This window comes from Mirounga leonina, unplaced genomic scaffold (assembly GCF_011800145.1).
Source record: "Mirounga leonina isolate KUSES-001 unplaced genomic scaffold, KU_Mleo_1.0 Mir_53, whole genome shotgun sequence".
NCBI lineage: Eukaryota > Metazoa > Chordata > Mammalia > Carnivora > Phocidae > Mirounga > Mirounga leonina.
The window spans coordinates 95280445-95304930 of NW_023270807.1; the positions used below are offsets into that span (position 1 = coordinate 95280445).

General features: G+C 38.8%; 1 protein-coding gene across 7 annotated transcripts in view; it reads left to right on the forward strand.

Annotated features, from left to right (window-relative positions):
* Positions 1 to 24486, forward strand: part of UTRN (utrophin) — a 496689-nt gene that overhangs the window by 130691 nt on the left and 341512 nt on the right. For all 7 annotated transcript variants that reach the window (XM_034990899.1, XM_034990900.1, XM_034990897.1 and 4 more), the window contains 10 exons: positions 1204 to 1305; positions 4274 to 4381; positions 4663 to 4842; positions 5624 to 5790; positions 9133 to 9256; positions 13337 to 13424; positions 19566 to 19807; positions 19953 to 20133; positions 23427 to 23572; positions 24240 to 24452. In XM_034990899.1, coding sequence (XP_034846790.1) covers positions 1204 to 1305; positions 4274 to 4381; positions 4663 to 4842; positions 5624 to 5790; positions 9133 to 9256; positions 13337 to 13424; positions 19566 to 19807; positions 19953 to 20133; positions 23427 to 23572; positions 24240 to 24452 — 1551 coding nt within the window. The remainder of the gene's footprint in view (positions 1 to 1203; positions 1306 to 4273; positions 4382 to 4662; positions 4843 to 5623; positions 5791 to 9132; positions 9257 to 13336; positions 13425 to 19565; positions 19808 to 19952; positions 20134 to 23426; positions 23573 to 24239; positions 24453 to 24486) is intronic.

The following is a 24486-nucleotide window of genomic DNA, read 5'->3' on the forward strand; positions in this document are numbered from 1 at the left end:
CTCTTTGGTAGATCAGTGGGTGAATTTCAGCAACAGTTTTGGGAACCCCAACAAATAGCTGCTTTTTGCACAAAGGCTATAGTGTATCTTTACAAGTCTTTAATAAGATTTATTGGTATTTTGTTTGAACAGTATTTGGATTACTGGATATGATGTCGCCAAATGATTTTCAGTCACTTTTAGACTATAATCTTATCATTTGAAATTCTTTTTCTTTTATAACATTTAAAGTTGGCCAGTGGTTCTGAGACTTTTCGGTGGAGTAGTACTTAGTTATTACAGTAACCTGAGAGGTAGGCGTTCATGTCTTGCCTATTTAACAGTGAGGGGACTGAGATTCGGAAAGGTCATGTGATGCCACTGAGAGTTAAGTAGGCAATGAATTTTCATGCCAAGACTGGAGTCCTGTCTTTTGGCTCTAACTTCTCTACCCTTCACATTCTACAAAGCTTACTCTGGTATTAAATATTGAAATCGTATAATATGAATTAAATAATTCCTTGCACATGTAAGTAATGTGGAAATTAAATGTAACATTTGTTAATCATTATTTATAAAATGGTAATAAAATAATTTGTTGGGAAAGTCATCATGAATAATGATTTTTAAACAACCAAATTTATTCATTTAGCATTGCTAATACTCCTAAGATTCTGTTCCTGATTTTTGTGTAATATAAACAGAACAAATCAATTAACCTTTTTTTTAATCTACAGAAACTCAAAACAGTTTTTATAAGGTTAATTTTTTTTTTCATAATTTTAGTATTCCACATGAAAATTTTGTTGGCATGTAAAAGGTGGCTAATTGATGCAATGAATTTTTTGAAAAGATAATTATAGCCTGAAAAATCTGAAGCACAAAAAGTAGATATGTATGCTGTGTTCTGAAGATATGTGTAAAAATGTCAAATTGTCTATAAAAAACCACTGATACGGAAAGAGCAGGAATTTAGAGTCAAAAGTTAAAGATCAACTTCCTAGCTATGTAATATGAAACAGTTAAATTCTGTGGAAATTAGTTTTTCTCATCTATAAATTTATAGGATTCATCTGTATTATTTTAAAGCAATTTTTATTAAAAATATTTTTCATAAATTGCTACTCTGTAGTAAAGAGCAATGGATGTCATGAATTTCTTTAAGGATTATTGTAACTATCTTTTAAGCTTCTATTGACAAAGGATGGTTTCTTCCTTTACTAGAAACTTGGTGAACGCTGGACAGCAGTGTGCCGTTGGACTGAGGAACGTTGGAATAGGTTACAAGAAATCAATATATTGTGGCAGGAATTATTGGAAGAACAGGTATGAAACTGTTATCCATAATGGGCAAGACAGATGGTGAAAAGTAACCTATCTTTAATGTTGGCATTATGATAAACTTGTCTTGTTTACTTTCCTTTGAAAGGAATATACACAATGTTTATTATTTTCAAAATCAGATTTCTATGCATTTTATAACTAACTGATCAAGTAGCTTATTCATTGAAATCGCGTTATATGGCTTCATTGTAGTAACACTTAATTTGATGTGTTCATTATTTAGAATGTTAGTATTTAGACATTCTACTTTCATGATTATGTTTTTTATTGTATTTGTGTTGGGTATTGTGTTTGAACTTGTATCAACATAGTAGTGCCTAGTAAATAATGCATAAATTAATCCACTCAATGCTTTGTGAATTTTAAATCACAATTTTTCTTGATTTTTAACCAGAATAACTGCTGAAATTAACAAGAAAATATTATTTAGCAACACCATTAATTTAATACTGGATCAGTACTGTATTTTTTCCAATAAGGATTACTATGGCAAATGAACTTTTGGCACAAAGCTGCCACTTAAAGTTTTCAGTCAGAAGGGTGGCCCTTTGCCTACCCTCCATCCTTCCAGAAGAGCAACCATCAAAACAGAATACAAATAAGCAAAACTTTTCTCCCAAAGTGTCAGACATTTGTGGTTTTAGAAAATAGGCAGATACTTTATTCCCACATTTCAGTGTCCATTTAGATTATTTTAAATGCATTTCCATCCACAAAAAGCGACTATATTCTTTTCAAGGGATAAAAACAAGTGTATGATGTTTTGTGGTTTACTAAATATGGTGGCAGAGAGAACATCTTAAAAAGTAGGTTGCAAAATTTGTCCCAGTAGAAATTATTAATCACTACCTCTTGCCCCCAGTCTTTGGCCAGAATTTTCTTATTAAGAATCCTTTGATGGATCTTATTCTGACTTCTGAAATATTTACATTTCACTTTATAAATGTTTATATTTACTTGGACCCTTGTATTCAGGCCAAAGAGTCACAGAGAATAATTAACTTTTACTTCAGTAATGACAGTAGGAGACATTGATTGCTAGAGAAAACCATCGTGTTACTCTTCTACTAAGTAAAATAATTTAAAATTCAGAAATACTTTCAATTTGGTAATTAAAAAATATTTTAAAAATAGGGACTGACTAGTATTTTGGCCACTTGTATTACTTTCGATTTAAGACTAATCTTTGAGTGGATTTCTGCTAGTGTTAGGGATGGAAGAATCTTGTTAAGATGTAGAATTGGAACCAGTGTTGGTACTTAATATACAGATAATTTGCTTTTGCATGGAACGAGACTAAATAAACTGAATCTGAATGAAAAAATCTTTCAAGAGTCTATCTATTCACTTGGTTGCGGAGGCTTTACGATAGTTAGAAATGGACTCTGAGAAATTAATTCCAAACTTACGCAGGATAGGCCTAGTGTAAGTGTGGCATGCAGGATATTCCATAAAGGACGCCAACCTCCCTTTCCAACTTTAATTTTCCCTCGGTCTTTCCATGTACCCAGGTTCAAACCCCGAATTCCCAGTTTGTAGCCCGTTCCTAGACTGTCAGTACCACGAGAACGGTGCTGGTTTTTTTTCACTATTCTGTTCCCAATGCACAGTACATTGTAGCTTCCTCATGGTTTGTGTGTTGTTTTATTTTCATGTTTTTGAAAAAGTGAATGTATTCGGTTTGTTTTCTAGCCTCTCTGTTTTTGTTTAAGGTGTCGTATCTGCTATTGAATATCCTTTTACCAGTTTTTTCATTTCTGAGTTCTCCTCTTCCTCAAGGAACATGAAGTCATCTATAAACTACCTCTCCCTCCCCCACTGTTCTAAATCTGGAAGTCGTCTCTTCTTTGGAATTGCCATGACATTTAATGTGTGTGTGTCTGTGTGTGTATTTAATTCCCAAATTAAAATATAGTGCAGACACCATTATATAATATTTTCTATTACATAAATATATATTTTTATATATTATAAATATAAAATTATTATATATATATCTTTTGTGGTGTCTGCACTTTCTTTTATCATAGTTACTTATGTGCATATTTTACCACTTTTACTATATTGAGGACAGGATCCCTGTTTGCCATTTAATTTCTTAATGTTCATCTTTTTTTCTTTGGTGGGGGGAATATAGAGGCAAGGAATAATTGTTAAATAAACTGATAAATAAAACAGCTGGGGAAAGAATTGATCCTACTGCTAACACAGAACCAAGATTTTCTCCTCCAACTATACAGAAAAGAGCTTCTGCAACAGATACTATATTTTGGGAAGAATTATCCAAATGCAGCCATGTGGTTTTCCACCCCTCTTTCAAGTTTATTTTTTTACATTACTAAACATCTTCTGCATGTTGGCTCATGAGGTTTAAATATTTTTATGTTGGCTTCAGACTATCCTTAAACTTTCCCTTCTAATCACAATTGCTGTTGAACCTGGAGCATTAGTGTGGTTTTCTTGAATGATGCTGTGGAAAAACCACTGGTTTGGGGTGTGGGTCTTTGATCTGATTCTCTCATTAACTAACCAAGTAATCTTGGACATATAATGCCTATCTCTCTCTCCTGCCTAAAATGAGGGGCTGGGACAGGACAATTCCCAAGTTTCCCCCTGCCTCTAGATAGTTCTAATGTGATTCTTTTGGAGATTTGGACAGTTGTTGGATTTAGCCTTTTAGATCCACCTACCTTCCTGGGAATTAGGTTTAATTACCCAGGTGTGGGGCTAATGTCAGGTTGATCTGTTGCAAATCTGAGAAGGATAATGTCTTAAAGAAAGATGTATTTCTAGGCCATTCATGCCTCAAGCTTGAGTGTTTGAAGTCCTTGCTACCCTAGGTAAGAGTGAAGCCTCAACTAGCATAAAAGTTAGATATTTGGGTACTTGATTGTATTGAATTACCAAATGATTCTCCAAATATATTTCTCACTTTTGTTATTACTTGTAGTGCTTGTTGAAAGCTTGGCTAACTGAAAAAGAAGAGGCTTTAAATAAAGTCCAGACGAGCAACTTCAAAGACCAAAAGGAACTAAGTGTCAGCATTCGACGACTGGCTGTAAGTGGTGTCAGTGTGAACATCTGTCTTGTAAGCCTGTGATATTTTAGTGTTTTATATCATTGGCTAATGCAGTTTAGTGAATACAGATTATGACTCATTACCCAACGCTAGAATGCCGCCATCTAATGATCTAGAACCAGGAATCTAGGTTTTAGCATTAGTGACCTGCATAGCAAGTAAATTTCACTATAAAATGTATGTTTACATTTCCTGACTGGGGAGCAGGAATATAGAGTCCTTTTAAGAGGGAGTCATCTAATAAATATTTGAAATACTAGATCTTGAAGGAAGACATGGAAATGAAACGTCAAGCATTGGATCAGCTGAGTGAGATTGGCCAGGATGTGGGTCAATTACTTGATAATCCCAAGGCATCTAAGAAGATCAACAGTGACTCAGAGGAACTAACTCAGAGATGGGATTCTTTGGTTCAGAGACTAGAAGATTCCTCCAACCAGGTACCTTTTGCTTTGGATTGTATGTTGTGCCATGAAGTGGAAATTAAATGTTCAGGTTAGTTTTAGTTTTTATGAAATAAAAGAATAGTAGGTAAACTGTAAACTAAAAAGTAGGTTCCTTACACCTGGCTTACTATAAAATTGAGAAATTGACATGTAAAAAATCTTTACTTTTCTGAAGTAAATTTTAATGGATCTTCAAAAAACTTACTAATATCCAGGGACACCTGGGTGGCTCAGTCGTTAAGTGTCTGCCTTCAGCTCAGGTCGTGATCCCGGGGTCCTGGGATCAGAGTCAGGCTTCCTGCTCAGCGGGGAGCCTGCTTCTCCCTCTGCCTGCCACTTCCCCTGCTTGTGCTCACTCTCTCCCTCTCTCGCTGGCAAACAAACAAACAAACAAACAAACAAACAAATAAATAAATAAATAAAAATATTATGCTAGCCACGAGAAGCCAGTCCCAAGATTAAATGCACTGTAATTCTATCTATGTGAAATACCCCAAATAGGCAAATCCGTAGAGATAATAAAAGAGATTAGTAGTCATGAGGGCCTGGGGGGAGAGGTGGATGGGGAGTGGTGGGCTATTAATGGGTATGGAGTTTCTTTTGGGGAAATGGTAAAACTGTTGTGCAGTGAGAAAGTGGGGATGGTTGCACAACTCTGAATATACTGGTAACCACCGAACTGTGTATTGTCGAAGGGGGAATGGTATGGCATGTGAATTATATCTCAGTAAAGTAGTGAGAAAACATTAAAACATGTGGCTGATTTATACTTCAGGTGACTCAGGCTGTGGCAAAGCTGGGGATGTCCCAGATTCCTCAGAAGGCTCTTTTGGAGACTGTTCGTGTAAGAGAACAAGTAACCACAAAAAGGTCTAAGCAAGAACTACCTCCTCCTCCCCCAAAGAAGAGACAGATTCCTGTGGATATCGAAGCTAAGAAAAAGTGAGAACAGATAGAGAAATTTTCCAAACACAGTACCGTGCATCACGTGTTTTGTACTCATCACTAATCATATGCCAATTTAGATGTCATTATTGTTACGGAAATTCAGTTGCTGAGCCCCTCACTGCCCCTGACTCTTCTGAGTGTCCTTCCCCACAGTGGCTAAGCATCTGAATGTCTCAGATGATTTTATGTATCCTGTGTTCAATCTGGAAAACTGTGTACCAGAACCCTTCCTTCTTCCTTTCCATTGTCTACCTTGGGAGGACAGGGCGGTCCATGATTCCTTGTTTATGCTTTCTTTCACTGTGAGAACCCTGGTAGTTTTGCTTTAGATACATCTCCTTATTCTTTGTGCTTCTCTTCCCTCCTCTTGCCATCCAAAAGTACTAAATGCAGGGAAGTCATTCCTTTGTAGTCCCCTTCTTCCTCTCAGTCTTTTTTCACATTTTCTTTCTTCTTTGTTAATTCTTATGTCAGATTCATGAACACATTCTTTATGTTGGGCTTAAAGATCCGTCTTTGACATAAAATGTGTGTGTTTTTTTGGTCTTATTGATTCAGAGGGAACTCAGGCTCTTTAGAAAAGGACTAATCACAGCTACATAACTTGAGCATTTGCTAATGACCGTTACTCTGTGGAGCTGGGCTGTGTGACAACCCGGTAATGTACCTCACCCGGGCTAGAGCAGCCGAGCCGTAAATCAGCCCTTCTGTTCTCTCCCTTTTATGGGAGAATCCCAGTGCTTGGATAAATGGGCAGTTATTTTGGGCCTGAATAAAAATGATATGATTTCCCCAATGTAGCTTTTGTCAGACGAAGCGGGACTCCAATTTTACCGGATGATTTTCATTTTGATAATAAGGCTGTGTTTCTGCCTCCAGCAGCATCTCCCTGCCGGGCCAGAGCACCTCCAAGGTGCAGGCGACAGCTGTGGACCCTTTGCCTGTGGAACCAAGCAGCACGGGAAGAAGATGCTGCTGATGTTAATGTTGCCTAGATCTTTTCTCTCCTGAGTGTTTACGTTCTGCCCGGTAGATCTGGCGCTGTGTCTCTCCGTGCTGACTTGGTGCATTTGGCAGCAGGGAACGCTGTAAAAGGCTAAGGGTGCAGAACTATAAAAATCTTAAACATGAGCTTGTTGTAGAGAGTGCACTCTGCTGCCGGAAGTAGAATCCTGTACCAAAGGTGACCTAAATAATGAGGTCATTGATTCTCTCACATTACGAGAAGTCCGGAGACAGGGCATTTTTGACGGGATGGTGGGGCTCAGCATCCTGCCACCCTGCCTCTCCGAGTATGTGGCCTTTCACCATTGTGCTTGTCCTCTCGTGGTCCCAAGATCCTGTTGTAGCACTGGGCAGAACATCTTTGTATAACCTGATGTGTGTGTGTGTGTGTGTGTGTATATATATATATACATATATATATGTATATATATATGTAGGAAAAGCAGTTTTCCCTTATTTGTCTTTTTTTTTTTTCTTAAATTAGGGAGAAAGACCTTGCCTAGAAGACATTGGTTAACTTCCTCCATGGTCTCATTGGCCAGGATTCAGTCACTTGCCCCACCCTGGGTGCATGGGAGGTTGAGACTCTCTGGCCTTTTTGGTCTCTGTAATTGTGTTCTAGGGGAGTTGGACAGCAGAGAGAAACGTGGGGAGGGGAGTGTCTGTTGCTTGGGCCAGCAGCTGTGAGTACCATAGTCTTCCAGTCCATGATTTGATTGATGCAGAAATTCCTTTAGTTAATTCCTGGACAAATAGAAGCTTGTATATGTCCAGTTCATTATGATAGAAGGCAGTGAGATCTCATTATTCGAAAGGTTATTTTTATGGGCAGCTGAAGTCCGCCCCCTTCACGTCTACCCTTGTGTACTAGTTCTGCTTTCTGGGGTGATAATAGAGTTGCACCAGCCTTCTGCAGTATGGTGCCTCCTCAGTATGGGAGGGGGTTTCATATTCCCATTTCTGTGGGCCTACAGTGTGGAGTCTTCTTAACCATTCCGAGTGTGACATGCCTTCCAGACCCTTTAATACCTTCAGTCTGCTGTAGACCCTGGGATCATGACCTGAGCCAAAGGCAAATGCTTAACCGACTGAGCCCCCCAAGCACCGGGGAGGTTTTAAATAACTGCCCCAGGCCACATAGCTATAGATGGTAGAGTTCAGTGGGTCTTCCTCACCAGGACTCTACCCAGAGTCTTGACACAACTCCTGGGGATTTTTAGGAACTTTAAGGTAAGCACAGGTTGTCTGATTCTTTTTGGGAAACAGCTTAAAGTGTTTCTGGTAAATTATGAATATTTGGTTTTTACACAGCAGCAATGGTCTCAGGTCATGTTAACAGAGATATCCATCATAGGAAAGAATTGTCCCTCTATACCCTGTGCTGGCAAAAACAGCCACTAGCATCACCAAGAGAAGAGAAGGGAAATAAACTGCCTTTTCCGAAGCATGTATTATAAACTGTACTGAGCTCACATCTGCTCGGACAGCCCTTTTTAAGACAAGCTAATAGTGGTTTCTACAGCAGACTGAAGGTATTAAAGGGTCTGGAAGGCATGTCACACTCGGAATGGTCCTTCAGGACCTTCCAGGAACGGACTGGTGTGGCTCTCTGCCATGTTGGAAGTGGTCCTGTCCCCTGCCTAGTACTCACTGTTCTAGCCACGCCTAGCCGCTTGCTGTTTGCAGTGTGGTCCTCCTTCTCTTTGCTCTCTCTTTGCAAGGAAAACTCCTGGGCATCATATCACTGTTGTGCTCCAGGAAGCCATCCCTCCCTGACTGAATTAGGAGCCCTTACTGGGAATTCCTGGGGCATTAGTACCTGGCCAGTTCTCTTGTGATTTGCCTGTTACTTTCCATTGCCCCTACTAGACTGGAAGCTCCATGAGGGCTGGGATTGTGTCTGAGTTACCTTCATATCAAGAGCCCAGTCCAGTGCCTGGCATACGCTGGACTCAATAATTAATGTTCAATTAAAGGAGGCATTGACTTTAAGAATATCTGTCCCTGCTTTTTCCTGTTATTTTCTAATCAAATCTTTTTCATTATCTATAGGAGTTTATAAAAATACAAATGATTTCGTACAAAGTTTAAAAATTATTCAGTTATTTAAAAATTATTTATTAACGTGACAATATTATTCCTCTTTTCAAACTTTTAATTGTAAATGTGTGATTTTATTTGGTGTGCTTACTCTACGTCTATGATGCCTGTTTTTTTGAGGCATATTGAGAACACGTGCCTGGTGGGTGTTTTGATGGCTCTGTATCTTGAGCCAAGTGAAACAGTATAAGAATAGGAATGACAAACAGTAACATCTGAATCCTAAATCAGGTTTGATGCTGCAAGTGCAGAGCTGTTGAACTACATTTTGAAATCAAAGACTGCCATTCAGGCCGCAGAGATAAAAGGCTATAAGAAGATGCAAGAGACTTCAGAAATGAAAAAGAAGTTGAAGGTAAAACATAAAACAAAAATATCCTTGTGAATAAAATATTTCATCGGGTTTGATTTGCTGTTGTGATGGGATCCAAAGGCTTCCTGTAAAATAAATATAGCCGTAAGGTAGCTTTTAGAACATTGTAGTAAATTTTGAATCAGTCAAGCTGGCTGGCAATCAGATCCCTGTGTGGAGGGAGGAATTTTTTTGCCCCTTTTCCCCTAACCTCTGAGATGTGCAGGAAGGAATGCTTCTAAGGTGATTCAATTATTAGTATTATTTTTTACCTTGATTAGATCTACTTTAATCTAGTCCCTAATAATTTATGACTTTGTATATGCTGAAGATATTTTGCACTCTGAATGCAACAAATGATTTCAAATCTCAAAATCCCTTCAGTATATCTTCTTTAGAGAAGAGACACATTTTAAAAAAAGAAATACTGTGAAAATGCGTGGGATCTTAGCTCTGCTACTCTGCACCTGATGTGTGTTACTGTAAATTGTGACAGGAGATTGTAGTGACTTAGGTCTTTGGTGTTCATTTAGTGTGTGTACATCCTTTCACGAAGTGTTTGGACATCTAGAGCAAGTGTGTAGTCCCGTCTACGTTGGTGATGGAGTTCATGAAGAGTTTGGAGAACATTTCCAAAACGAGATGTGTGTAAATATCAGGGATCTAAGCCGGAAAGTGGTAGTCCCATGGGGGTTGAGAGGAGACCAGGATTGCAGTGGTCTCTGTATTTACTGGTGAAGTCCAGAGAGTGAGGTAGCTTGCTTGGAGCGGGGTGGGAAGGCCCAGCAGGCAGGGGTGCCCCTGAACAGAGGCATGGAGGTGGACACGTGGGTTGTGATAGTGTTTTTTTGTTCTGTGTAGTGCTAGGTGTGTGTGTAAGAGTAGTGGAGAGTTAAGGTTGGAGAGGCGGCTTGGAGTCAGACCCTGGTTGACTTATGTTTGGGTGAGAAGTTCAGACTGACTCCTGTCTTACTGCTGCCTTGTGACTGCTCTTATTTGAGGTCACCATTGACTGTTGGCTTCCACATCCAAAGGATGAATTTGTTTCCTCATCAAACCTGCTGCCTCTGCAGCATTTGCCACCGTTTACCCTTCCCTTCTTCTTACATTCTCACAGCCCTTGGCTTCTGCGGCCAGTGATTCTACTGAAATATAAATCCGATCAGGTGGCTGCTGTGGTTGCAGCTAACTAATGGCTTCCCACTGCAGTGGGGACAAAACCGGCATGTCCCTGACATGCGCCCGGAGCTACAGCCCTCCTGAATCCTGCTCTTTGCTCACGTCCCTGCTTTCACCACACGTGCTGTTTTCCATGCTCAGAGTGGCCCTTAGTAAGCCTTTGTGCTGTGTGGCTGAAAAGGCCTCTGCTCCAGTAAAGCAAGCCTCTTTAGCCTCATTAGGAAGAGTTAAGTGGTTCATCTTTGGCCTTCCACGTTGCTTTGAGCGTGCCTCTGTGAAAGCCCTTATTGCACGTATATCAGTATTTGTTTCTATGCCTGCCTGCTAGTGCTTACAAGTGAGGATAATTTCCCATCGAACCCTCTATTTTCAGCACTCAGCAAAGTTCTTGGCTGATGGAAGGAGGGAATGATGGCTGTGGAAAGGGGGATGTGGGAGGTTGTTAGCTTAGAAGCCCCATTATCGAGCCCTCTGCATGGGGAGTTGGGAGGACCAGAAAGAGGAGCCGTGTTGCATCCTTTTGTAGGCTTCTTACAGCGCTGAAAAACCAATAGATGGTATTAATGAGTATTTAACAGCCGGATTCTCAAAGACAGAGAATTTGGAAGTTACAGTGATCTTTATGGAACAAGTTCCAGAAAATAATAATAAGTTAAATTCCATCCTATGATCTAGAAACATTTTTTTTTTTTGGTGCAAAATGGTGGTTTTTTAAAGCATGGGTCCTGTCCTGTGTTGGGGCAAGTAAGGAAAAGGGAGGTTTCAAAAGAACTTTCATATGCTAAAGAGGACTGACTACAAGATACCAGAGCCATTGTCAAGCTTGTTTCTCCCCCAACAGGTATTAACATTGAAACAGTTGGGAGATTCCTGGAAGAATGTCACACATGTCCCACCCAGAGAGGGGGAGTGGGGTGGGGTGGGAGAGGTTGTGCATATTATGCTTTGTCTTCCGCTAGCCTTCTGCTCCCTCATCATTTCCTCCCTGAGCAATTTTGACCCTTAAATCTAAGGTTGTTGAAGGCAGAAGGTCTCATTTTTTGTAACGTCCTCTCGCTGAATAGGGGCGTAGAGATGTCCCTACCTAGGGGAGTTACAAAAGGGGAGGCAGCTGAATCTAAGGCTGATAGGAAGTCAGGAAGTGTCTCTCTGGGTGGTAAGAATCATCTGTTGATGTGAAGTCATCTAGGGATGGAGTCTCGGAGTCTCGCACTAAGTGGAGAGATACTGTAGATGTGGGCAGATTCCTCTTCTCGAGGTCCCCAATATATCCTGAGGTTCCCGCACCTGGTGGGGAAATCTGGAATGGGTGGTGTTAAGTCCAGGGGGTGCTCTTCTTGATGGGGTTTTGGAATATAGGTGAAATTAGGTGGGGTGAGGTCCGGAGCCGACGACCAAGAATTCTTGAGACATCTTTGGTGCAAAAGGATGGTTTATTCTGATCTAGAAACAATTTTACTCCTAGAAATTGTTACTATAGTATTTGAAGGGATAAAAATAAGGACTGTGTTTGTAACTGTGAGGCATGATTGTCAGTTCCCATGTTTTCCTTTAATATTTATAAGTTCACTTATTTTGTTGTTTTAGACAAGTAGGGACAGATGCCAAAAGGGTTGGAAAAATGTAAAATGAAGAAAAGTTAACCATCATTTTAATCTCTAATTTTTCTTGCTAATTGGGGAAAGGGCAGTTTACTTGTGTTTTAGTGAAGGACTACCTTGTTCCAATTGATGACACACCTGGGTAGAATCCCTCTTTCAATCTGTCATCACCACCTAAAGTAGCAACAGATCAATCTGTATAGAACAGGTAATAATTCTTCTCTATTTTGGTGACTTTTTGCATTGATACTTAGTTTAACAAAAACAAGTGGTGTTTCTTTGAATCTCTTGTTATTTCTTCATCTTTGACTGTAAAATAGTCACAATAAAGTTGTGCAGATCAAAGTAGGATAGTTTATTGGATGGTGCATATATGTACAGAAGTTAGAAGTGGGATTCTTCTCTGTGTTTTCTGGTTGAAATAATATGGTTGCCTAGAAGTTTTGATTGTCCTATTGTGGGCACTCTTTGAGTAGTTAATTTTATCAGTGGGAGTGAGTGGGAGAAATTTCAAATACTGACTGTTCATGCGTACACACACGTGTGTGTGTATATCTTCATGATTATGTTTAACCCTTTCTTACTAGTTCTGGAAAGATTTTGTCTTCCTTGTCTTTGAGAAATAGGGACGTTGAGAATATCAAACTTTAGCAACGTAAATATTAAAATTAAGAGCCACTCCTCAAACATAAGGAACAAAATGCTTTGGTTTGGGTCCCAAAGCATATTGTCATAGTTTAAAATTATGTATGAATTATGCTTGTGGTTGAAGTTTGCATTAGATCCTAAACTTAATATAATATCAATAAATAATAATAAGGCTCAAGTATTTCTATTTTTCTTGTTAATTAATTTTTGTCCAGTCATCTCTGTCATAGGATATTCAGTTCACTTGACTTCAACAGTTGTTTTTATTGTGTGGCACAGACACTGACGTTATATATGTAAATAGACATCCTGGATCTAAAACACTAATTTTAAATGTATCCTCTTGATAGGAACTCATAATTGTACAATTTTTTTCTTATAAAAGTAATCAAAGTTTTTTTAAACTAACCAAAATTTTATATTGTTTGTTTAAATTTGCCTTTTGAATTTAATCAGCTTTGGAATTCTGTAGGGCAGCTTGGAATTGCATAGTTTTGTCTTGTAGAATTTCTCTTATGTCAAGTTTGATTATGACAACAAAAGTGATTGTGGGAGGGACACAAAACATGAAACTTACAATAGCGTGAACATTACATTCATTGAGAAGAAATGTAGTATTTTTGCAGCATTCTTATATTGGAATTTTTATTTCCAGGGATTTGAAAAAGAACAGACAGAAAGAAGCCCCAGACTAGATGAATTAAACCAAACCGGACAAATCCTTTTGGAGCAAATGGGGAAAGGTGAGACCCTTGATTTTTTTTTTTTAATGTTTTTTAGATGGTAGCATTGACTAATATTTACAGTTTGACAAATTATATATTTTATTTATTTATTTAATTTTTAAAGATTTTATTTATTTATTTGATACAGAGAGAGAGAGCACAAGTAGGCAGAGGGAGAGGGAGAAGCAGGCTCTCCGCTGAGCAGGGAGTGGGACGTGGGGCTCGATCCCAGGACCCCAGGATCATGACCCGAGCCGAAGGCAGATGCTTAACTGACTGAGCCACCCAGGCGCCCTATATATTTATTTTAACACTGTAACCTTTTTTTGTTTTTTTTTTTTTTGTTTTGCTAAAAAAGTGGTTTTCAAAATTTTTTTAGGAATCTTTTTTCAAATGAAATCCTATGCTGAAGCTGGGTTTATAAAACAGATAAAAGGGAAGTTGTTCTGCTTTTACAGAGTCACACAATCTAAAACTCTGATAGCTTAGCAGAGCAGGTGAAATCCACTGCTGTGGAAGATTTTAAAATCTCCTTCTTTAGGGTTCTATATTGGGAATTTGTTTTGGAGAGCAGTGGCAACAGAAAATTTTACTTTGGCGATATTTGGGAAATGAAGTTGTGTTAAGGTAAATTCTTTAAGGTTATTTGATTTTTGATCACTTTCAAATTAATATGTTAATTTACTACAGGTATCTTTTTATAGTTAAATTTGATAAGGTGTTAATTGTATTTGAAATTTTTACCTGTATTAAGGACTTTTTTTCTTTGCCATTAGCCCTCAGTGATTCAGGGGAGTGGAAAGATGAATATTTTTGCTATCAGTTTTGCATATTATACTTTCTTTGGTCTAGCTCTGAAAGGCCTTTCTTGTAAGTCCTATTCGTTATTCCAATGCTTTGGAGGTCTGCTGTAATAGTCTTTGACATAAGCCATACACGCCCAAGGCAGAATTAGGAATATTAGTTTGGCAACAATCTTCAGTGTAGTTGTTTTCAATCTTTTAATTTTTTACTTTTTATTCTGGAAAATATAAATATATAAAATGCAAACAGAATAGTGTAATGAAAGTCCTTGTAGCAATTACCCAGCTTCAGTAATTAACGATATTCTGCCATTCTTGAATTATCTATACCTCTACTCATTCCTCACCCCCTTGTTATTATTATTGTTGTTTATAGTTTTTTAAAAAGTAAAATTTACAGGGCACCTGGGTGGCTCAGTCGGTTAATGTCCGACTCTTGATTTCAGCTCAGGTCATAACCTCAGGATTGAGCCCTGCATTGGGCTCCTGGCTCAGCAGGGAGTCTGCTTGTCACTCTCCCTCTGCTCCTTGCCCCTGCCACTCACAGTCTCTCTCTCTCTCTCAAATGAATAATTAAATCTTTAAAAAAATAAAAAGCAAAATTTATTTACATCGAAATACATGAAACTCAACTGAGCTGTTTTGACAAGCCTATATCCACATGACAGTATATAGAAAAATTCCATCTCTCCAGAAAGTTCCCTGGTGTCCCTTATGGTTCAGTCATCCTCCCCCTAAAATCACATTTTAAAAAATAGATTATTTTTGCCTCTGCATTTAAAAAAATATGTAAATTCATTATACACACACACAAACTATGGACACACACACACACATTTATACACAAAATATGTGTGTGTCCAATATATGTCCATTTATTTGGAAACTATGCAAATATACCACTGTCAATCCATAGATGTTAGTACAGCTTAATTTCTTAAAAAATATATAAATAGAGTGGGTATTTATTAAAAAATGGTATTTTTATTCAAAATCCTCCTGGCTCAGTGTCTTAGTTACCCTGGGTGTGAGTACCCCACTTGGAAATTACTCTTTCAAAAATTTACTTAAAGAGATCTAGAGATAACAGAGAGACTGTAATTTCCATTGAGATGCTGATTCTTTCAATAATTCCAATAAATTGTGTGTTGAATTTATGTCAGTTACAATCAGAGATTCTTTTTTTTTTAAAGATTTTATTTATTTATTTGACAGAGAGAGAGCGAGAGCAGGAACACAAGCAGGGGGAGTGGGAGAGGGAGAAGCAGGCTTCCCGCTGAGCAGGGAGCCCGATGTGGGACTCGATCCCAGGACTCTGGGATCATGACCTGAGCCGAAGGCAGACGCTTAATGACTGAGCCACCCAGGCGCCCACAATCAGAGATTCTTAACTTGCACATCAGTTTTGCAGTTTGGGTACCAGGCTTTGTCTCGTGCGAATGTGGGGTACTTTTATGAGTCTGGGTACTGAATTTGACCTCATTTCTGCATCTGATTTTAGGCAGTGTGGCAGGATTTAGGTGCTAAGCCTAGTGGGGAAAACTACCTAGGGGAGAAGTTGGTGAAAGGTGCTATGTTACAGTGAGAATAGCAGCAAAATGGGAAATAGGAGACCTTGGGGGTCTCCTACCCTTTTCTAGTTTCATGTCCCTGGGCGAGTCATGTAACCCATTTGTGTCTTTGCTTCCTCACCCAGAAAGTGAGGTGAGGCATTCACCAGCGGAGTACAGCTTTTGTTGCATGAGTTCTTACTGTGAATAGGCATCTACTAAAATATATACTCTAGAAACTGAGTTCATGTGAAAGTGCTACTTGTAAAATATCGAGTGCAATATTGGGGAATATATTTGTAAAGGAATGAATTTTGTGACATAATGTAGACTTGTTTAATTTCATGGGAAACCCTTTATATTTTGCATTACCATGTTTTTTGGAGCATTAGACTGGAAGTGCATTCATTACAGGATCCTAATTTTATTTATTTTTTTTAAAGATTTACTTACTTATTTTAGAGAGAGAGAGAAGGGGGAGGAAGAAACAGAAGGTGAGGGAGAGAGAATCCTGAAGCAGACTCCTTGCTGGGCATGCAACCTGACACAGGGACTTGATCCCAGGACCCCGAGACCATGACCTGAGCCGAAATCAAGAGCTCGCTGCTTAACCCACTGAGCCACCCAGGCACACCCTAGTTTTATTTATTTTAAATGACACATTTAGGATGGGATGGGAATCTGGGCAATGGGGCATTGATTTGAATAGGATATTTATATTCTGAGTTTAATTTCTTGCTTTTTGAGGAGTGTCTGCTTCATGTTAGAGAATAAAAGTGATTTTCAAAAATCTTCCCCACTGTCTTCCCATTTCATCCATTATTCTAATTTTATAGTATTGTATATTACTTCTCTCCATGTGGTTTTAGTGCTGTTAATCATACTGCTCTTATAAACTAGAAATGTTGTTTAACAGAAATGAAAGCACAGTTGGGTGCTTCTTGTGCTCCCCTCCCCCCATTTTCCCTAAGAAATTTGAAACAAATCCTGGAACACAGATAATTAATATAGAGAAAGTTTTTTACAGAGTGTTATTTGGCAAGAGATGTTCCAGTAATCATGTCACTGATTTCCTCAAACTAGTTCCATCAAAAGCTCCACCAAGGTGAAGTTTGATGGGACTTTTCTGTCTACTGCATTTGAATTATATTTTGTGGTATCTTGTAAAGCATAAAAAGGTTTTAAACAATGAAATTATCTGTTTCATTTAACTTTCATGGCTATTATATTTGGTTTTCTTGGTTCAGCCTATCTTTTTCCTAGAGGTTGTGAACTAATAAAATAGAGTAGTTGGGCATTTGGGGCGCCTAGGTGGCTCAGTCGTTAAGCATCTGTCTTTGGCTCAGGTCATGATCCCAGGGTCCTGGGATCAAGCCCCATATTGGGCTCCCTGCTTGGTGGGAAGCCTGCTTCTCCCTCTCCCACTCCCCCTGCTTGTGTTCCCTCTCTCGCTGTGTCTCTGTCAAATAAATAAATAAAATCTTAAAAAAAAAAAGAATAGTTGGGCACCTGGATAATATGGCTTTATGAATTGATGTTTATTATGACTAACCTATGGAATTTGATAGTGGTCCTATGTTTTGTAAATTTTCCTTCATTCCAATAGTGATAGACTGAAAAGTGTAAAGTCAAGTGAGAGTAAGTGGCAGGAATATGTTATATTTTGTTTCTTTTAGATAATCAATAAGATGATGGTCTATTGATTGGGCTTTTGATTAGTCATTTAAGAGTTGGATATTCTATGGAAGTAGAAGATTTATTACTCAGGATCTCTGGGAGCAAAACAATTATTTTAAAAGACAGTTATTTTAGGGACACCTGGGTGGTTCAGTCAGTTAAGCAACTGCCTTCGGCTTGGGTCGTGATCCTGGGGTCCTGGGATGGAGTGCCGTGTTGGGCTCCTTGCTCAGCGAGAAGCCTGCTTCTCCCTCTGCCTGCCGCTCCTTCTGATTGTGCACTCTCTCTCTCCCTCTGACAATTAAGTAAATACAATCTTAAAAAAAAAAATTACTTTAAAAGACAATATATAGTTTTCTTTGCTTGATATGCAAATTTTGCTTTAATTATTACTTGATATCTGTCTAACTTAAAATATCTCAAGCTTAGAGGAAGGGAGATTTAAAATTTGAGAACTGGTTTGAAGGGGCAAAACGAATGAATTGTACTATATTGTCAGTGAATAACTGCCTCTTACCTGCTTTCTAGATGAGTAGTGATAATTTTCCATCTCAAAATTTTACCAGCTTAATCTTTCTTGTTTAGCATAAGTTGCCCGACATGAAAGTGAAGTGGCTGATGTTATTCCTTTGCCCCCTTAGAATAGAAATGACCTGGCAGACACAGAGCCTAGATCACCATTGCTCAGATAGTTTGTCGGGAAAATGGTGATTTGTTTTTTTAATGACCCTGTTAATAGAGATAAATGAACTTGGACTGTGGTGTGGATGATTTGCCTGGGTCTAATATTCTATTACCTGTGTAATGCTGGCCAACTAACTTCAGCAACTGACATGGGTGATACATTCAAATTATGTCATGTCCTGTTTGCATTTCTAATTTTCAGTGGATACAGTGTGTTGTAGTATTTTTAAAATTGCATTGTCTGTGGATCCTAAGTGACCTTTTGTTTTACATGCCATTTTATTCCTTAGAGCGCTCATTACCCTGAATCTCGATTGCATATATTTACAAAAAGCATCATTGTTTTTTCCCCTCCTACTCAAATAATAAAGATGTTAAGCCCATTCTTTCAACATGCCTGCTCTCCTAAGGAGATAAAGATTCTTTTGTAGATTTCCCATGCTTTTTCAGAGTCATTTTCAATGATTTGATGTATTTCATAGTAAGGGAAGGACTGTGAAAAAACTTACTACTACCTATAACTGTTGTTTCTACGAACATTCTTCACCTCTCAAATATAGGAGGGAAGATGATAAGATTTCGGTAATAAGCATAATGCCATTCATTTTCTCTGATGTGTTTCTAAAGGTGATGCTTTGGTATTTGCTCGTCCATGTGTGGCATGCCGCGCAGGCTTGCTGACGCCTCTTGGGCCTGGCTGCTGGCTTGATGCTCCTCCACTCACCAGGTTGCCCCCTGCACTAGTTCTTGCCGTTCGTTCTGCGATTCCTATGACACTGTGGTTAGGGCTCCAAAGACTCTTTGGAGCTCTCCCCTCCGTTGTTTAGCCAGCTGTCTTTTTTGTGGTGACAGAGGGTTTATCTTCTCATGGAGGAACTTCAGACAGGTGCACATCGTTCACTATATTTCCCTGGTTCTGTCTAGCAGCCAGCGGAGAGGTGGATGCACATACTCTCCACAAAAGCCCATGACTGCAGCACCACTGATACGGCTTTTGGGATAACAGTGCTACTCCTGAACTGCCGTTTCTTTTTTTTTTTTTTTTAAGATTTTATTTATTTATTTGAGAGAGAGCACATGAGAGGGGGGAGGGTCAGAGGGAGAAGCAGACTCCCCGCCAAGCAGGGAGCCCGATGCGGGACTCGATCCCGGACTCCAGGATCATGACCTGAGCCGAAGGCAGTCGCTTAACCAACTGAGCCACCCAGGCGCTCCTGAACTGCCATTTCAAGCTCCCCTTCTCCCACTTCGGTCAGGGAGTGAAACATAGTTACTCTTAAGGGCATCATTATAATTTTGTGGTTATGTTAAAAGGGACTTAAGGGAGCGATCACTGTATGTGACATCGCCTCATTATTTTGAATAGGTTAGAATGTTTATAACAAATTCAAAACAAGTTTTATAATAGCATATGAAGCGTCTCCTTATTTTTTATGTCTGCATAGAGGGTATTCCTATGGAAGAAATAAAAAATGTTCTGGAGAAGGTGTTCTCCGAATGGAAGGATGTATCTCAGCGTCTGGAAGATCTGGCAAGAAAGATTCAGCTACAGGAAGATATAAATGCTTACTTTAAGCAGCTTGATGATCTCGAAAAGACCTTAAAGGCAAAAGAGGAGTGGGTGAAACACACTCCCTTTTCAGAATCTCCCCAGCAGCCCTTGCCGAGTTTGAAGGACTCCTGTCAGGTAAAGAGAGAACCATCCAGAGCATGGAAGCATTCTATGCCCCATCCTGTATTTAAACAAGATGCTACTTGTATCATGAACTTTAGATTAATGCTGCTCTGATGAACTTCAGTCAGTTCTGTGACCCTTATTTTCTCTTCTGTAGCGGGAATTGGCAGATCTTCTGAGCCTCCACCCCAGAATTGAAATGGTGCGTGCCGGTTGCTCAGCCCTGAGGTCTCGTCCTTCTGCTCCGGATTTTGTCCGGCAGGCCTTCGAGAGCCTTCTGGGCCGCTACCAAGCTGTGCGACAGGACTTAGAGCATCATCAGCAACAGCTGGAGAACGGTAAACCCATTCTCTTGGTTTTCTTGGTAGATGACTCAATTTTTTTTTTAAATTTTATTTTATTATGTTATGTTAGTCACCATACAATACATCATTAGTTTTTGATGTGGTGATCCACAATTCATTGTTTTTGTATAACCCCCAGTGCTCCATGCAGTACATGCCCTCCTTAATACCCATCACCGGGCTGCACCCCCCTCCCCTCCAAAACCCTCAGTTTGTTTCTCGGAGTCCATAGTCTCTCATGGTTCATCTCTGCCTCCGATTTACAACACCTTCATTTTCCCCTTCCTTCTCCTAATGTCCTCCATGCTATTCCTTATGTTCCACAAATAAGTGAAACCATATGATAATTTACTTTTTCTGCTTGACTTATTTCACTTAGCATAATCTCCTCCAGTCCCGTCCATGTTGATGTAAAAGTTGGGTATTCATCTTTTCGGATGGCTGAGTAATATTCCATTGTATATATGGACCACATCTTCTTTATCCATTCATCTGTTGAAGGGCATCTTGGCTCTGTCCACAGTTTGGCTATTGCGGACACTGCGACTCTATTGTCTTCTCTCTTAGTTTGCTGTAATTTAAAAATTACTCCCAGTATTTAGACAAAGAGCACACTGGCTTGTTTTGTACCAGCACATTCTCTTTTCGTCTGTGCCCTGCTACTGTTCGGGTCTTAAAATATTTTGAGTATTTCCTGGATTCACACTTGTTTGGAAAAGTGCAAACAAACAGCTTGTACCTGCTCTAAAACCATGTTACTAGGATACAGTGACTTTTAAGGAGTTTTTTGAAGGGTGCTGTCCCTGCCTTTTATTGAAGGAGGCCAGCTAATATCCTTACTAGCAGGGCTAAAAAGAATGATCACTTACTTCTGTTTGCTCAAAGTGGTTTTAGCAATACCATCTCCTCTTTGAAAAGAAATCATGTTTCTCTTTCAAAGTCTGAAATTATTTATTTATTCATTTATTTGTTTATAAGGGGGGAGGGGCTGAAGGAGACAGAGAGAAAGAATCTTTTTTTTTTTAAAAGATTTTATTTATTTATTTGACAGAGATAGAGACAGTGAGAGAAGGAACAGAAGCAGGGGGAGTCGGAGAGGGAGAAGCAGGCTTCCTGCCAAGCAGGAAGCCCGATGCGGGGCTCGATCCCAGAACCCTGGGATCATGACCTGAGCCAAAGGCAGACGCTTAATGACTGAGCCACCCAGGTGCCCCTGAGAGAGAGGCAGGTTCCATGCTGGGCTCAATGCGGCTCTCGATCTCACAACCCTGAGATCATGACCTGAGCCAAAATCAAGAGTTGGATGCCTAACTGACTGAGCCACCCAGAGGACCCTCAAAGTCTAAAAAATTTTAAATAGTTTTTACTTTTGGAATAAATCTAATTTTGGCAAGTTACCTGTTAAATGTTTTGAGAGCTCATTTCTCATCTGTTTTTTCTCCTTAGCTATTGTGTAAGTCAGGAATTGTGTTATATCATGTAATGTTATGGGTAATGCACGTTAAAAAGCTATATGTTGAACCATATCCTTCCTTGTAGCAAATGTAGATTTTGTAATGACCTGTAGGAATCTGTATGTGTACATGGCAAGCAAATATGTCATGTTGTCTTTCTTCTGGAAAGGCATTTGGACACCATGCTTTTTTGTTCATTGAATTCAGTTAACCTAGAATGTAAAATAAATGTTTGAGAGTATTGCTTTTTAAATTTACTCTCATAGGGGCGCCTGGGTGGCTCAGTCGTTAAGCGTCTGCCTTCGGCTCAGGTCATGATCCCGGGGTCCTGGGATCGAGCCCCGCATTGGGCTCCCTGCTCCGTGGGAAGCCTGCTTCTCCCTCTCCCATTCCCCCTGCTTGTATTCCCTCTCTCGCTGTGTCTCTCTCTGTCAAATAAATAAATAAAATCTTAAAAAAAAAAATTTTACTCTTATAAAACATGCTTTCATATTAATCCTTGTCAAAAGTAAAAGCGTATTTTGTAACAGTAAATTGAAAAAGCAGTACACTGAAACATCTAATTAACATTACATAATACAACACAGTTCCTGACCTGAAAGTGAAAAAAAAGTTCTAAATCTATTTTTTTTTGTTTTTAATTGTGGTAAAATATACATAACATAAAATTGAACATTTTAACCATTTTATTTATTTATTTTTTAAAGTTTTATTTATTCAAGTAATCTCTATACCCAGTGTGAGGCTCAAACTCATGACCCTGAGATCAGGAGTTGCATGCTCCTCCACCTAAGCCAGCCAGGAGCCCCATATTTTAACCATTTGAAAGTGTAGAGTTCAGTAGTGTTAAATATATTCATTCACATTGTTGGGCAGCCATTCTCCAGAACTCTTTCATCTTGTGAAACTGAAACTCTATAGCCATTAAACAACAGCTCTTCATTTCCTCCTCCCTCCAGCCCTTGGCAACCACCATCCTGCTTTCTGTATGGATGCCTTTGACTATTCCAGATACCTCATATAAGTGGAATCATGAAGCATTTGTTTTCTGTGACTGGCTTATTTCACTTAGTATAACATCCTCGAAGTTCATTGGTGTAGGTAGCACGTGTCAGGATTTCCTTCCTTTTTAAGGCTGAATAACATTCTATTGTACGTATTATACTGCATTTTATTTCTCCATTTCTTTGTCAAAGGGCATTGGGCGGTTGTGACTGCTAGCTTCTTAATTTTGCTTCTAGTTGGTTTCACATCTTTGTACTCCAAATGAGTTTACTTCCTTTTCACTCAAGGGTTGCTTGTCTGTGATTTTTACCTTGGTGACTGAAATAGACATCATTCCAGCCACCTTTTGCAGTCCGGGCCTCTGAGAGGACCTGCAGTAGCCCAGCTGTGGTGTTCCGTGTAACACCCAGAGCTCTGTAGACGGCTGTTTGTCTACCCCCTTGAGCTCAGAGGAAGACTGGTTGAGGGGATCCGGTTTTCTTTTATTCCTCGTGTAGCTACTGGGGAAAAGGAGATTAGATGAGACAAAAGAAACATTGTAGTACCATCTTTAGAGAGACATTTCATCATGATGAAATGAGAAAAAATGATAGTGAGTTAGTTAATATTTCAAACATCAACATCCGCCGGCATGAAGTCACTGACTCTCAGAAATGCCAATGGAATGATTTATCTTAGTAGTTAACAGAGACCCATTTAAATTTTAATTATGGAGTCTAACTTATTAGGTATTAGGATTCACTTATTTAGAGAAGATTAATGGTATGTATATAATAATATTTGGTTCCTAACACTATTTTCTAAAAGTAAGTATTTTTAAATAAACAGAACTGAAGAGCCAACCTGGACATGCCTATTTGGAAACATTGAAAACACTGAAAGAAACACTGAATGATTCAGAAAGTAAGACCCAGACATCTTTGAATGCCTTGAATGATCTTGCAAAGCTGGAGAAGGCCCTGCAGGAAAAAAAGGTAGTATATATTTTAGGTCTTAGAAGTCTAGGGTCATTTTGAATACCCCCTATCACTTATTTTGAAATATTTTTTCAGCTATTTAAAAAAATATTAGTCATTTTTGGTCAAAATTGGTCAAAAGTTCCTTATAATTTGAAGGTTAGTTACTATAATGTAGTACCTCAGCTAAAAGAAAAGATACTTATTGAATATTACTAATAGAATAAAAGCATATTTTCTCCTTCAATTGTAATTAGTCTAGAATTCTCAGCCTGTTCATAATCTGCTAAAATTTCTTTAATAAAAAGAATATCATTGGAATTGATGTGTTCTTTTTTTCTGTGTTGAATAAAAATGCTTCTCTGGTCATTTAGGTTATATGGCTCTGCATTATTTCATCAGATAAAACAGATCAACCATTGAACACTGCACACTTGGTCCTCACTGAGTGTATTGTTTTACTGGATTTTAGTGTGGAGAATATATTATTTCTGGCCCACACACAATTCATGAAGGGAAAGCTTTAACTTTTTTTGGTTATGCTTATTTTTTTTTTCATGATTTTTGTGCAATTCTTTTTTAATTGTATACCTTTTAAAAAGTGACTTTAGGCTGTTTATAGCCCATATTATTACATCTGTACAAATTATTGTGCATATTTTTAATCTTTAAAAATTTTTTCCAGGCCCTTGATGAAATTCTTGAGAATCAAAAACCTACATTATATAAACTTGCAGAAGAAACAAAGGCTTTGGAGAAAAATGTTTCTCCAGATGTAGAAAAAATGTATAAGCAAGAATTTGATGATGTTCAGGGCAAGTGGAACAAACTGAAGGTCAAGGTTTCCAAAGATCTGCATTTGCTTGAAGAAATTACCTCCAAACTCAAAGCTTTTGAGGTAAATCCAGAGGCTAATGGCATTTTAAATTTAT